Source organism: Danio rerio, chromosome 4 (genome assembly GCF_052040795.2).
Source record: "Danio rerio strain M-AB ecotype USA chromosome 4, GRCz13ab, whole genome shotgun sequence".
NCBI classification, from domain to species: Eukaryota; Metazoa; Chordata; class Actinopteri; order Cypriniformes; family Danionidae; genus Danio; species Danio rerio.
The window spans coordinates 29,494,719-29,511,229 of NC_141024.2; the positions used below are offsets into that span (position 1 = coordinate 29,494,719).

The following is a 16,511-nucleotide window of genomic DNA, read 5'->3' on the forward strand; positions in this document are numbered from 1 at the left end:
CATCTACGCTTATGTTATTCTGCTTTTCCTTATCCCGAGGTCTCCATAATCCTGGACCAGGACTGCAGATGCTGTGATGGTCATGGAGGAGAGGAAAACATGAGACTGATTCCTGAAAGACCCAGAAACAGAAGAGTCCTCGCATTGATCCCATGGGCCAGCCTGAACACCCGCAGATGATCTACACAGGTCACCTTTAGCTTCTTCACGTTAGACGTCCAGCATTCTACAGCCTCCAACGCCTGGACTGTGGCTCTCCACATTAAGTTTGTCCAGAGGAGAAATGGTTGTTTTCAACTGAGCCTGTTTCTTTCAAGGTTTTTTTTCTTCACTTTTATTAATTGGTAATTGGTAAAGTTTGTTCCTCACCACTTGCGCCATTGGCTTGCTTGCTTGGTTTGGGACTTGTGGAGCTGTGCATCGATGGACTTGCTCTTCATTGTTTGAACTTTCAGCAGTTAAAATTAAACCACACTGAAATGAACTAAACTGAACTTCAACTCTGAAAACTGCACTGACACACTTTCAAATTTACTATAATCTTCTATGTTAAACTGCTTTGACACAATCTAAATTTTAAAAGCTCTACAAAAATAAAGAATGATTGAATTTAATCTTTTTTGGGGTCATTTCATTCAATTTGCCAAAATATCATTAAAATGTTACGAGTTGCTTCCAAACACATCTACAACTAGCACAAACGATGAGAGAACATAGAGAGACAAATGACTCAAACCAGAGAACCAGAAATGAACGGATCTAATCTTTTTCTGGCTTTGACTACATATGATTGAATTGTCTTTTACATGATAAATGAAAGACTCAAACCTGATGGTAGACTCAAAAAAGAATTAATCTTCTCACCCACCTGCACAATGTGTGCATGCGCAAATGAAAGAATCACTCCAAGTGAGAACTCATCATTCCCGAGTTACATTCAACATGAACAAATCGTTCAAAAACAAACCATTACTAGTAGACTGCATACAAAGTCAATGTAAACTAGCCAGCTGAAATGACACGGAATGTGTAAAATGTTTAATGCAAATGCCCGAAATTCACTTTAACCACATCTTCCGTGCATGTTCAATACATTCAACTTGAGCGAAAAGTTAACAAGAGGCGAAAATATCCTGCAAGCAATCTAAATGTGAGTGACGCAGTGCTATGCGGGATTTGTTTGCCATTTGCAAATGTCCCATCTGCCACTCATTAGCAGCTCAAATTTATTTGTTGTTCTGCTTCTCTCAAATGTGATAAAGTTGTTGAGAAATTTAATAACTTGTGTCTGATGATATTTGTCTTTAATATTTACTTTGCTATTTTATGGAGTAACATAATAATAATAATAATAATAATAATAATAATAATAATAATAATAATTCCTAGCATTTATATAGCACTTTTCGGAACACTCAAAGCACTTCACACATTTTTTAGGGGGAATCTCCTCATCCACCACCAGTGTGCAGCATCCACCTTGATGACGCGACGGCAGCCATATTGTGTTAGACCGAACACCACATAACAGCTGATTAGTGGAGAGAAGACAGAGTGATGAAGCCAATTATGATATAGGGATGGTTAGGAGGCCATGATGAACCAGTGGACAAATTTAACCAGAATGCCAGGGTTAAACCCCTATTCTTTTTCGAAAGACAATCTGGTATTTTTCATGACCACAGACATTCAAATATGCACCTCAGTTTAATGTCTCATCTGAAAGACGGTGCCCACTGAGCAGTATAGAGTCCACAACCGTATACTGGGGCGTTAGGACCCACACAGAGCACAGGTTGAGTTACCTAGCTTTACCATGTGGTCTACCATCCAGATACTGACCAGGCACAGCCCTGCTTAGCTTCAAAGGACAACCATTTAAGAGTTGCAGAAAGCTTGCTGCCAGCTATGGACTAGCTATGGTTTATTAACCTGATAAACAGATTTATGTTAAATAACCAAGAGAAGTTACATAAATTTTACATTTATGCAAATGCATGTCTTTACTGATTACTTTAATATGGTATATTGAAATAAAGCAACACTTTTCAAATATGTTAAGGAGTAGTAAGATTTCTACATGCCCTTTGAGGGCAGCCATAATGCTGAAGTGGCCCAAGTTTGACACCCTTAGACTAGAAAATTCATCATGGTGGAAAGAAAGCTGAATGCAGCAAAATGCAAAGATATCCTTAATGAAAACTTGGTTCAAGGTGCAGACTAGGTTAAAATGTCACCCTCCAAAAGTACAGTCTCCCAAGCAAGCACACAGCCAAGACAGTACAATAAGGGTTTGGGGAACAGTCCTTGAGTGGCCAAGCCTCAGAATTAAATCCAATGTGACATCTCTGGAGAATCCTAAAAATGGCTGATAAATAGCAATCCCCGTCCAACCTGACACAGCTTGAAAGAATTTAGAGACGAATGGCTGCAAATGCAGATATGCAAAGCTTTTTACAACATAACCAAAGTGACTTGAGACTGTAACCAAGTGCTGATAGAATACGTAACAGTTTTGAATATGTCATGGAATAGTTTCTTTACTATTATAGTGGCTTGAGAAAGCCAACATAAAGTTTTACTACATAAATGTATTATTAATTTATTATTTACTTATTCTTCTAATGCCTGGTTTACACTTGACGCGTCCGCTTGTTCACTTGAGTCTGCGTGGTAAATGTGATTTTGCGGATATTCGCTTTGGGTGCGCGTGACATGATATCGGCTGTCGCTGTTCACTGCATTTTTTGAGACTCGAGCGAACAGTGCGCGCAGCGCCGCACTTGATTTGAGTTGAATATGAAACACTTTGAAGAGATTTTGTCTGAAACAGAAGGATTGTACAGAGATCTTTATGATCCATGATCATAGAGATAACCTAATGATCAATAATTCTTGGCTAGAAATCGCAACAGCAGTGGGAAAGGAGAACGTTTTTGTTAAAAGGTTTGGAAAAACCTGAGGGAAAAGTTTGTCAAAACCATAATAGGTCATGGGAAAAATGGAGACCAGGTACACAATGGCAGAATATATTTTTCCATCATTCATAGGTTTAACACTGATTTATATACTGCAATTTTTAACTTAAAACAGTTTAATAGTTACAAAACTATAATGAAGTCACAGAATTATTTTTTTTAAAAACTGGGAAAGAATATTTAAACCTATCGGTTTACAACATACTGATGCCCTGTTTTTCTAGGCTTTATTGGTGATGATGGTCAGGAATAATGGACCATTATTGCCTTTTAGCAAAACAATAGGACAGAAACTAGCCAGACAATAATGTGTGAATTGTGGAGTGGGCTAAATCTAAAAAAAATCTGTATTTTTTAGCAAGTGTGCTTTTATTTTTGCTTTTATTCTTGCCATAATAAATATATATTTGTAGAGCAACCCATGTTCTGTTGTCAGTAATAGTTTAATAAACTTTAATAGGTAGAACTGTCCGAGATATGAACAAAAGCAAGTGATGCATCAAAGTTTGATAAAAAAAACTTGAATAGAGATAAAAATCCTTATGATCATTCAAATAATTCATTTAAATTAAAAAAATCATTTGTTTACAAATATTGAATATTAATGATATTCAAATATTGATATTAATGATATAACGTAGTTCCGGAAACTTCCTACTTCTCTGTTTATCCGCCTGATTTTACGGTCAGTTCCTTTTAACCGCCCCCTGTCATTTTAAAAATTATCACAACGGCGAACGCAGCAAGTATAAAAGCCTCGTCCATTTCACAAGGTGCACGCGCAGTCAGTGGAGGTGCACGATTTGGCGCCAGGCGAAAGTATAAATCCAGCTTTAGACTGTTTTAAGAAAGGTAAGCAAAACAATCACTGTAAAGGTTGAATAAACTGTTATGAGTTGAACATAGATATTTTAAAATATGCTAAAACCCATTGGAAAAAAAGGCAATTCATAGAAATAATTTTTCTAAATATCTTTTTGGGGTTTAACAGAAGAAAGAAACTAAAGTAGGTTGAGCAAGTACAAGGTGAATAACAACTTAGCAACCGCCTAGCAACACTTCAGCAACTACCTAGCAGCACCTTAGCAACCACCTAGCAACCAAAAATACACCGTAGCAACTACTTAGCAACACCTTAGCAACCACCCAGAACACCCGAGCAACTAACTAGCAACAACTTAGCAACAGCCCAGAACACCCTAGCAACCACCTAGCAACATCTTAACAGCTACATCTTAACAACCACATATAACACCCTAGCAAGGCCTTAGCAACTACTCAGAACTCACTAGCAACCGCAAAGCAACAACTTGCCACCATCTAGAAACACCTAAGCAACCAACTAGCAACACCTTAACAACTATCTGGAACACCCAAGTAATTACCTAGCAACACCTTAGCAACTTCTAAGCAACCACTTAGCAACCATTCAGAAACCCCTATCAACCACCAAGCAAGAAACATGCCAATCCATTCTATTACCATGCTAACCTATATGTAGTTATGACTTTCAAAGTTCTTAAAAACGACTACTTCAATGATTTAAACTTTAAAACCTTTTCAAACTTTCAGACGAGGCTTTCTTAAGCCACCATAAAGTTTGTCTACGAAATTTACTTATCTAGTTATTGATTTTGTTGTTGATTTTTTTGAAGGGATGAAGTATAAACTAGAAAAAAATATATTATTTAAAGCTCTTACCATAATGCAGCAACATGAAATAGGGGGAAAAATCAAGGGCATGTATAATTGTAATGGTTCTACAGTATGTACACACAAACAATCATTTAATGCCAATTAGTGGGTCAGAATTATGGCTAATTGAAAACATTCTACTGTATAAATGCTGCTGTTTTGCAGTGTTGCGTGCATGTTACAAAGAAATCGAAATGCCTCAGTGAACCGTTTTTTTGCGCCAACGCTTAATAATCATGCTGCCCAAACCCTGAGTATCACTGTAAAATGTGATTGCATGCCTGTTAGAGGCATTGAACGCGTCTCTGGGTGACTTTGAGAGATTATTCTCGCATTAAGCATCATAACATCCACATTTAACGATGTTTGTGTAATCCCTGCAGAAATTAGACAGTGCGTGACGGCTGCTGACAGTGTCAACACAAAGTGCCATTAGAGCGGAGGCAGAACACGTCAACGGGAAGTCCGTTAATAGTCCTCCACCACCAATCAGGCTGGTAAACAAAACAGCGGAAGAGCTGTCAGTCAGTGCGGGGATATTGGTGAAAACAGATGCTCCTTGTCTGATATACACTGTAGTCCATAGGTAAATGCTACAGTGCATTCATATTAGGGTTAGTTCACTAAAAAAATTAAATGACCGCATTATTCTCTCATGTGGTTTTAAACTCAAGTCGAGAGTTTCATTTCAGTATATTGATTTACGTTCAACTGAAAGTGAATATTGAGTAGGGGGCTGGGCTTTCTTTTTGCACATCATTCCCTCATAGCAAACTAATGGTTAGAGGGGTGTGGTTAAGAATATTGTGGCTGAATCCATCAAACTGATGTCAAACAACAAGACCGTTTCTTCAAATGCGAAAGCAAATGGACATAATTTGATTGAATATTATCAAAACCAACTTTTTTTTTATTGTAGAACAACTTGCATGGGTTATTTGTTCACCTAAAAAATAACAATGTGTGCTAGCAAAATAATCATTGTAAAGGTTGAATAAACTGTAATGAGTTGAACATAGATTTTTTGAAATATGCTAGAACCCATTGGGGAAAAAATGTCAATGCATAGTAATTATCTTTTTTTGTTTAACAGAAGAAAGAAACTCAATTAGGTCGTGCAAATAAAAGGTGAGTAAATGACAGAATTTTCACTCTTTTGGTTGAACTATTATTTTAATGAACCTTTAAAATATGTAATCCTCAAAAAGACGTTACCATATTCACCTCTTATTTAATCCTCATTGACCAATGAATAAAAGTTAAATAACTTTTAAGTTGTTCTTCTATGCTTCCCTTAACAGCAGCCCTTCAGGTCACTGCATAACAATGAAGATCTGAGCCTGTAATGGTATTGAAATTAGGATTAGGTGTTCATTTGATTTGCTCTCCTTCAGGGGAATCATACTGAAAGCATGAGTCATAAGTAAGTCCAAAAACACATCATATATATTATTATAATAAACATTGGCATTCCACTCATGCTAGTTTGCCTGGGCCTCAAAAAGATTTATAAGTTACAGCCTCAGGTTAATTATCGCAAGTTAGATTAAACTATTTAATGAAGGTCATGCAAATTAGTTCAGTAGAACCACTTGATTATGAAAACTGATCACATGTAGGATTTTAAAATGCAAACCCTTTTATGATGAAAATTTGTTCTTTGCTATAAATGTCTTGACACTTGGTGACAATGAATCATAACATGACACTGGAAAAACAATCATCAAAACTAAATGGTTTGTTGCATTTCTTGTAGGTGGAAAAATAGAACAGAATTAGGAACAAGCAATAATTTACAAAAAAAAAACTTAAATAAAGTGATTATAATAGAATATTAAACTTTATTTGACCCCTTTTTCAAGATTTAAGAAAAGTCTTTTGTTTCTCCAGAATGTGTCTGTAGGGTTTCAGCTCAATATATTCATCGGATTATTTATTAGACCTTTCTTAATATTGACATTTTCAGCTCTGAGCACATTGTTGCCGTTTTCTTGCCTGTATCCTTAATGCAAATAAGCTAGTTCTCCCCGCCCACCATTCCCACGTGCCTGTCAGAGCCACAAAGATCACTCTCTATAACTTTGATGCGTGTCTCCATCTCCTGCTGCATCAGATAAACAGCATAGTAACAGACATGAAGGAAGCAGGTTTCACCTAACTTTCCCAATGATTATTTGATGTATTTGTTGTGAAGCCTATTCAAGCCTTTCTGCAATGACGAGTCACACACATTGTCGTTATAATGTTCACGTAAATACACACATAGCGTGCCTGTTTGACTTTGCACCGTTTTTGCACAGCAAATGTGAAAGGATACATGTTACTATACATGGGTATCTGTTATGTTAATGTATAAACTACAACTGATTTTAAGTAAAAATAAAAATAAAAAAAAAATAAATAAATAAATAAAAACAACAGAATTGAAGCATCTTCTTTTTACAATTGAACTGACACTATTGACACTAACACTACTGCGGCTATTGTGATGAATTATGTAGTGCTATTACTGTCTTTACTTTATTACAAACATGCACTGATTTAAAAGTATTTTAAACTTGTAAAACTCATTCTCGAGATGCAGCTGATCACAGAGAGCTGAACAGATCTTTTAGTCGTAGTTGCTTTGCGTTTTTTCCTGTCTTGTTGATATGATTATGGGATTTAACATGAAGGCATGTCAATACGCGGCTGTCAATCAAAACGGTGTGCAGTAAAAACCACACTCCTACATCATGTTGCGGTGGGCCACAAAAAGGTAGGGATTTGGATCCTATTTTAACGTAAGGAAATTTAAAACAAGACTGATTATGTTTTTATTAGGGTTGGGTCGAAAGACAATGTCATCATCCATCGTCGATGGTCAATAGACGTCACGATGATGAGCCAACATCGCGATCCTCCCCCTTTCGCAAACCCACTCGTGAAAAATACACACTCAGGCCTCATTTACACTTATACAAAATGGCCTTTTAGAATGAAAATGATCCACATCCACACTGGCGTTTCATCTACAATTCTGAACAGCCCTCCATCCACACTGTACGAGTACCACTTGCTGAAAACGCACATCACATATCTATTGACTCTTCTGTCTTGTGTTCAGGTAATGTGTCACACGTTAGTACACTGCTTCAATCTTTCCCTTTCACACTTATACAAGTTATTTTTTGTGAAAATCTCAGATATTGTTGGTTATTTCCCGTTGGTTGTGCATCTTTTTTACCAACCAAGTTTGTCGACGTGATTATAATGACACAGATCACTCTGCCTATTCATGCCAGAGTCCCACAGAAAAATTCATTGACAGGTGGTAATTTGTGTGTAACCCATCTATGTTTATTTCTAGATTTGTTCATGGGTAAAACAAAGACAATGTGGGTCAGGTAGGTAAAAGAGAAGGCTACAAATAATTCATTTGTTATGAATTAATTATTCATGAATTCACCCCTAGCTGGGTCAGTTGACATTTCTGTGTGGAGTTTGCATGTTCTCCCTGTGTTCGCATGGGTTTCCTCCGGGTGCTCCGGTTTCCCCCACAGTTCAAAGACATGCGGTAGAGGTTAATTGGGTAGGCTAAATTGTCCTTAGTGTATGAGTGTGAATGAGTGTGTGTGTGAATGTTTCCCAGAGATAGGTTGCGGCTGGAAGGGCATCCGCTGTGTAATAGTGTGCTGGATAAGTTGGCAGTTCATTCCGCTGTGGCGACCCCAAATCAATAAAAGGACTAAGCCAAAAAGAAAATGAATGAATGACTAATTTAATTAAATTTAAATCCTGAATTTTGTTGTTTCAGCTAATTTTTAAAAGGTATTTTGAAAAACAACAGAAATCTTTATGTTATGTTATATTATTAATGTCAGTTTTGTAAACACCAAACATAAAACTCCCACCCAAGCAATAAACCAGTCGAAAACAGTAAACAGAGAAAACCAGTTGTATGTTGATGTTTGACTGACCTTTAGGTGAGCCAATAGGAGCTTCACTGTGTGACTTCACCAGTCTGCTATCGCCTAGTGGAAGAGGATCTGTACTAAAAGACACATCTGTTGTCTCCACCACTTCCTCTCGCTCCTCCTCTTCCTCCGGCTCCTCCTCCTCCTCTTCCACTTCCTCTCCATACTTTTCATCAGGCTCAGTCGTCTTCTCCATCTCCTGCTGCCGTCTTTCTTGAAGCTTGCTGTGGTTCTCGATCACCTTGTTGGCTGTTTCCATGACAACTTCGATGTTGAGATTTTGGGCTGCCATGGCAAGAAGTTCGTCGTCATCGTCACCCACGTCCCAGGCGTCACTGGTGATGCTCTCGAACTCTTGGAAGGTGGTGGCTTTCTTTGGTTTTCCTGGCGTAGATGCAGATGGGGGCTTGTTTCCTGCTTTCATCAAACTGCAGCAGAAAATGTGGATTTTATTAATATGTCAATGCAGAGTGTTGGTGTTCTATGTAAAACATTTATTAATATCCTACAGAAATCATCAAGGGTGGACAGTACCTAAGTATTTTTACTTCTCTGATGTACTTAAGTACATATTTTAAGTATCCACACATATTATATTTTGGGAAACTTTTACCTCACAGCATTCCAAAACACATAGTACTTTTTCCACCATTTCCTGAATGAAGCCGAGTAAATAAGTGAAAAATAAGAAAGAAAAAGAAACTGGCATATAAATTGTGAACAAGATAAATTTTATTTTTTTAACCTGTTAAATCACTGAACAATTCATTTGTGAAGTGGACTGGCATTTGCTCACAAATAAGCAACTCATTGATTCAAATGATTGGTTTAAAGTAAGTCTCCAGAACACAACTCACAGATTCAAATGATCTATTTGGAGCGAGTTTTAAGTATACAATTCACAGATTCAAGTAATCTTTTCAGAGTGACTGTCTAATACACAATTATTAGATTTAAATGATCCATTGAGTGCGAGAGATGATAACTCATGATTCAATTGATCTCTGAAGAGTGAGACTTCAGTAAACAACTCACTGATTCAAGTGATCCATTAAAAGAGAGTCTCCAATAAATGATTTACTGATTTAAATGATCCATTCAGAGTGAGCCTCCAGTAAACAACTTACTGAATCGATTTGTCTATTCAGAGTGAGTTGTCAGTAAACAATGCACTGATTCAAGTGCACTATTCAAAGGGAGTCTCAAATAAATGATTCCCTGATTCAAATGAACCATTCAGAATGAGCCTCCAGTAAACAACTCACTGAATTAATTGATTCAGAGTGAATTGTCAGTAAACTACAACTTATTCAAGTAATCAATTCAAAGTGAGTCTCCAATTCAATGATTCATTGATTCAAATAATACATTCAGAACGACTATCCAGTAAACAACTCAATGAATCAATTGGTCCATTCAGAATGAGTTGTCAATAAACAAATCTCTTATTCAAATGATCAATTCAAAGTGTGTCTCCAATAAATGATTCACTGATGCAAATGATACATTCAGAGCAAGTCTCTAGTAAACAACTCACTGCATCGATTAGTCCATTCGGACTGAGTTGTCAGTAAACAACTCACTTATTTAAGTGATCCATTCAAAGTGAGTCTCAAATAAACGATTCACTGATTCAAATGATCCATTCAGAATGAGCCTCCAGTAAATAACTCACTGCATCGATTAGTCCATTCGGACTGAGTTGTCATTAAACAACTCACTTATTTAAGTGATCCATTCAAAGTGAGTCTCAAATAAATGATTCACTGATTCAAATGATCCATTCAGAATGAGTCTCCAGTAAACAACTCACTGATTTAACCAATACATTCAGAGTAAGTTGTCAATAAGCTAGTCAATGATGCAAGTGATTAATTTAAAATAAGTCTCCAATAAATGATTCACTGATTCAAATGATTCATTCAGAACAAGTCTCTAGTAAACAACTCACTGATTCAATTATTTTTTTTCTGAGCAAGTTGTCAGTAAACATCTCTACTGATTCAAGTGATCCTTTCAAAATGAGTATCCTATAAATGATTCACTGATTCAAATGAAGCATTAAGAGTGAGTCTAGTAAACAACCCACAGGTTTAATAGATTCATTCAGAGTGAGTCTTCAGTAAACAATTAAAGTTTATTCAAGTGATCCATTTAAAGCTAGTCTCCAGTAAATAAATATCTGATTTTACAAAATGATTTGAATGGGGTTCAAAGAGGACTATATACTTTTACTGGAGTATTCATTCATTTATCATTCTAGTTTCTCTGACAGCCCTAAGCCTTCTGAGAGGTGGAAAACAGATGGAATTTCAGAATCCAGGCAAAAAAAAAAGAATTAGCTGTATTGCAAGGAATGTATAAGCTGTATAAATGAGTTCAGAGGATTTGGCAGAGTTTGAATTAATAAATCATAAGTAGTGCTGTAAGCCACTCAAATTGAGATGTGGACTAGAATACGAGAATATTATTCAAGGAACAATCCATTTTTTTCTTTTAAAAACAAACCCATTTTTCAAGTCACAGAGTAAAAAATTGACTTTTACCATCCTGTTCATGGTGGGAGCACTTTTAGCTTAGCATAAATCATTGAAATAGATTAGACCATTAGCATCAACTTTTTAAATACTAATGTTTAATCTAACTCAATGCTACAGTTTTGTCCTCCTCTGAGAATGTACATTCTGTGTAAAAATGACAGTCTTTTTTGGTCTGTGTAACCCCACCCACTGCCAGTTTAGCCAATTACATTTCGACACTCCAGTTCCTACCCTTATCTGGGTAAAAATTGCAAAGCTCGTACTTTTTCCATCAATCCACAATGGAAAGTACAAGATTAGTACACAAAGTAACTAAAGAAGAGCCAAGCTTTACATAGGAAAATTCTTAAAACTAGTCATTTTTGAATGAGATCCTAATAATCTAATCCAATTCCATGATCTATGCTAAACTAAGCTAAAACTGCTCCCGCCAGACCCAGAGATCTGCTGAGTGGATTAAAAAATGCTACAACTCATCTGTTTAATTCTGGGTATATATATATATATATATATATATATATATATATATATATATATATATATATATATATATATATATATATATATATATATATATATATATATATATATATATATATATTTATATATATATATATATATATATATATATATATATATATATATATATATATGTATGTGTATATATATATATATATATATATATATATATATATTGTTCCTTTAAGAAATTACTTATTTCAATTAAAAATAATTAAATCTTTAAATAAATTTTAATTACATCTAGTGGTGCATTTAAGATTCATATTTCCTCCAGCAGTACCATGCTATTTATCTTATTGTTAAAACAACAAAGGCAGCTGCTTCTGGTCGAGCTCAGGCACGTAGTTTGTAGTTTCACGTGGCACCTTAAAAGGTAGGGTTTGCTGATTCATTGTAGTAACATCTGCGTTTGTGACAAACAACACGACAACAAGTGTGAACTGACAAGAATGGTTGCAGCACTTCCATTATTATTTTTTTTATATACAATGCTAAGTCAACATCAAAAGTGACCCTCATATTCTGATATGTTGTTTATGGATTTAATGTGAATGATTAATCTGTGCACTTTATTGCAAAGGGTGGAAATATTAACTTTAATTAAAAAGTATTATGTTTGACCAACACCTACTTAAAATAACAAAAGCAAAAAGATGTTAAAGGATGTATGTGTTTGAATGGAATTTTTTTTTCAGAATGTTTGAATGCTCTTTCAACAATTATAAAAACATTACTTAGCAAAATTTCACTGAAAACATTTTTAGATTGACAAACACATATTTTCTTTTCAATATAACTCTTACTTGGCATGTAGCAGAGGATCAAATGGGGGGTGTTGGGCTCCGTAAACATGTTGGATACTGTGAAAAGAAGTTTAAGAAGTGTTAAGACACATATTTAGATGATGAAAAAAAAACATCTCTATTAACTTTATAATCAACCTTTTTATATACACATTATATATAATGTGACAAAAAAGACAATTTGACAGTTTAGAAATTAAAGAAATCTCAATTTCAATCAAACGCATTATTCTTTATTAAAAAAAGTATAAAATGTTAGATTTACAGCTACACTACTGATCAAAGCATTTCGAATAGTAAGATTTGGAATATTTTTTTTAAAGACAAATAGTCTTTTCTGCTCACCAATCCTGCATTTATTTCATCAAAAGCACAGCGAAAAGAATAAAAATATTTACATGTTTTACCATTTAAAATATTGAAATTTCTATTTAAACATATTTTAAAATGTCATTTATTTCAAAGCTGAATTTTAAGCATCATTACTCCAGTTGTATGATACTTCAGAATCCATTCTAATATTTTAATGATTTTCTGTTCAAAATAATAATAATTTAATATTAAAAAGATGATACTGACTCCATGCTTTTGAATGGTAGAGTGTATAAAGTTTTTTTTTTTTTTTTCAGGTGTTAAAAGTATAATGTTATATTTCTTTTTATTCTTTCAAACCTCCTAAAAAAAACTCAACTCTTAATTAATGCCATTATTACTATTATTATTATCAACACTGTTCTTTTTCTACTTCTTTATTTATTAATATTTTTGGAGCATTAAATTTGTAAATGTAAGTGCTTTCATCATATTTTTGAAGGATCATGACTAGATTCATGATGCTGAAATTCAGCTTTAAAATCACTGCAATACATTATATTGTAAATATATTTACATCGAAAACATTTACTTTAAAAAAAGTATTTATATACCACTTTACATAGCACTTAATTGATGAATAGAAAATATGTTACAGTCTTTTACTGTACAAACAAATGCAGGCTTGGTGAACAGAAGGGGCTTCTTTAAAAAAATAAAAAATAAATAAATAAATTATAAAAATATTAGGTTGAATTATTATCCCCACTTTGAATTGTTTTACTTTTTTATATTTCCTAAATGGTGTTTAACAGACCAAATAATTTTTCACAGTATGTCTGATAATATATTTTTCTTCTGGAGAAAGTCTTTTTTGTTTTATTTTGGTTAGAATAGAAGCAGCTTTTAATTAAAAAAAAAAAAAAAAAAAAAAAACATTTTAAAATCAAAATTATTAGCCCCTTTAAGCTATTTTTTTTTCTCCAATAGTCTACAAAACAAACCATTGTTACACAATAACTTGCTTAATTATCCTAACCTGCCTACCGCCTACAAGTGTCTTGTTAAATATCTAGTCAAATATTATTTACAGTCATTATGGCAAAGATAAAATAAATCAGTTATTAGAAATGAGTTATTAAAACTATTAAGTTTAGAAAATGTTCTCTCTGTTAAACAGAAACTGGAGAAAAAATAAACAGGGGGCTAATGAACCTGACTTCAACTGTATAAATATTAAAAATCTGTCGAAAAATAAAACTTTTAACACGTAAACAACCTGCTACATTTTATGCCTTGAAATTATTTGCTACTACAGCAGAATAATAATAAAAATAAAAAAAACAGGAACCGAAAATATTGTAGTTCTGGTTTCCATGAAGCATAATTTTCCTGGTTGGCAGCAGAGACTACAGTAAAGTATTAATAGTTGAGTAAATACAGCCATACAAACTGTTGCCTTAATTATTATTTTGTCTTTGATTGTGATCGTAAAAAAAAATGACATTTGCTTTTTGCTCTAACTGTTTATATAAAATGAGCTGAAACAACACAAATCTTGAGTCTTTCGGGGGACAACTTTATTATTGTTTCGGTTCAATTTTTCTAAAAATCGTCTAAACTTTACATTTGTAACACATTACAAATACTATCTTTTGATAATAAACCTACTGGACATTATGAAGATAAATTTGTTCTAACACGGTTTACTCTGACTTCTCGTCAGATTTTATTATCATTTCTAATCGACAGTAAACAAATCAGTAATAATGTGAAAAATGTTAAAGGTGTCTAAACACTTTTTGGTTTGATTCACTGCATGTTACATTAATACAGTTTTGCTTTTATAAACTGCTTTTTAAATTAGTACTTTTTATTGGTAGAAAGTACTGCATGTAAGTGACTGAGGTAAAGTTGGCTTTATATTAACACATTCAGAGTTTGGCATTCACTAAATTACTAAAGTAGAATTTACAAAAGCTAATACTGATTAATTCTAATGACAACAATTAATTATTACACTGTTATGAGCACAACGGTACAGCTTGTGACATGGTTCATGTATGGTTTACCATGCTACTTTGAATATTTGGTCTGAAATCCACATGACAACCTAAAAACATTATGCAATTTTAAGTGTCCCACACACAGGTGAGAAGGGTTGACAAACCACCTGTAGAAACACTCTTTCATCTCACTTTCACTTTAAACAACATTTCCATGAATTTTGCACCAGACAATACAATCACTTCACATCTTTAAAATAATAATAATAATAATAATACATTCTGCATTTATGAAGTGTGCCTCACACAGGTGAGTGGGCTTGACAAACCACCTGTAGAAACACATTGGGGTAAAGTTGGTTGTATATTCGCACATTCAGATGTTTACCTTCTTAATATAATTTCCGAAAAGAACTGTTTGCAAATTCTAAATGGGGAAATCATATCAACACCCAGTGACTATAAAGTACAACATTGTTTGCAGTCAGTTAAATAGTGCTGATGTTGTTTGGAGTCGCACTAGCATGCGATTTCAGACCCTATATTTAAAGCATAACATGGTAAACAACAAAAGGAACGTGTCTAGTTGTCAATGAAAAAAATGGGCCAAAATAAAACCAACTTTACCTCAATTAGAAACATTATTCTCCCTATAATACAAAAACGCACTCCTCCTTACTCTTGAACTTAATTCTCTGAGCACTAACAGTTCCTTTTTAAAATTAGTACTCGTATTGCCTCTTCACCTTAATTGTATGTCAGTTTGGACAAAAGCTAAATGATAAAATGTTAAATAGCACAAAGGAATGACTTTACAAATAAATGTAAGAAATTTTACAAATAATAATAAAACTGTCATAACTGCATCTTAAGACTTGTCAAAAGAGGGCCTAGCATCATATAGCTAGTAGGCTAACACCTGATTTAAGAAATAGACTATAAGCACTGAGTTTTGATAATAGATATCATAACCCCATATAACGCTGATCAGACCTTATATATCATTGTTATAACAATATAATGATGATCAATGCAAACTTAGTCCATCATTAACTTCAATGCAAACATGAAGCTAGCCCACAATCACATGCCTAAAATAAATCCAATTTGAGTGACACGTGTCGTCACAAATAACCAGAGCTCCTCTGATGAAATCTGGCGTTGAAAGAGATTGTTTATTTTATTCCATATGTATTTAAACGCACATATATACACACACATAGCTAACACTGAGACATTAGCATGAACACGTCACTCACTTCCCAGGAACCTTGGCTGTGTTTCTCTTCCAGAACTGCTTTTTGTTGCCGTCACTTGACATCGTTTGGGTTCGGAGCACTCGCTCATATATTAATTCAGAGAATGGGGTTGATAAGTTGTGCAAGTCGTGCACGAAGAGTTTATTTACACCTCAATTTCTCTTCGCAAACTCAGAGAGCCGCCATGTTGGTACCGCCCACCGCACATAAGCGCAGTAGTGATTGGTTAAAGGGACTCCTGAGTGGCTGCTGAACAGCCAATCACCAGTGGAAATCTCTACATCTTCTTTCGTTTTTAAAGGAGTTGTTGATATTTTCTGCAAGAGAAGTCGATACAATTAATGAAACAAAACAATTGAACTGATTCTAAAGAATAACGAATAACAATAGTACATGTTTGTAACAATGTTATGGATATTATGTAAATGTTTGGTTGTTAC

General features: G+C 34.3%; 1 protein-coding gene across 4 annotated transcripts in view; it reads right to left on the minus strand.

The window, feature by feature from the left end:
• Positions 1–16,285, minus strand: part of tbc1d22a (TBC1 domain family, member 22a) — a 274,142-nt gene extending 257,857 nt beyond the window's left edge. For 3 of the 4 annotated variants that reach the window (XR_015481894.2, XM_087246433.2, XM_087246434.2), the window contains exons 1-3: positions 16,072–16,285; positions 12,495–12,551; positions 8,633–9,057 (exon numbers count right to left, since the gene is read on the minus strand). Coding sequence is in view for 3 of the 4 variants with exons in the window: in XM_087246433.2 (XP_087102559.2) it covers positions 8,633–9,057; positions 12,495–12,551; positions 16,072–16,133 (544 nt within the window). In the remaining variant the exon portion in view is untranslated. 4 annotated transcript variants of the gene reach the window in all.
• Positions 16,286–16,511: the final 226 nt, after the last annotated feature.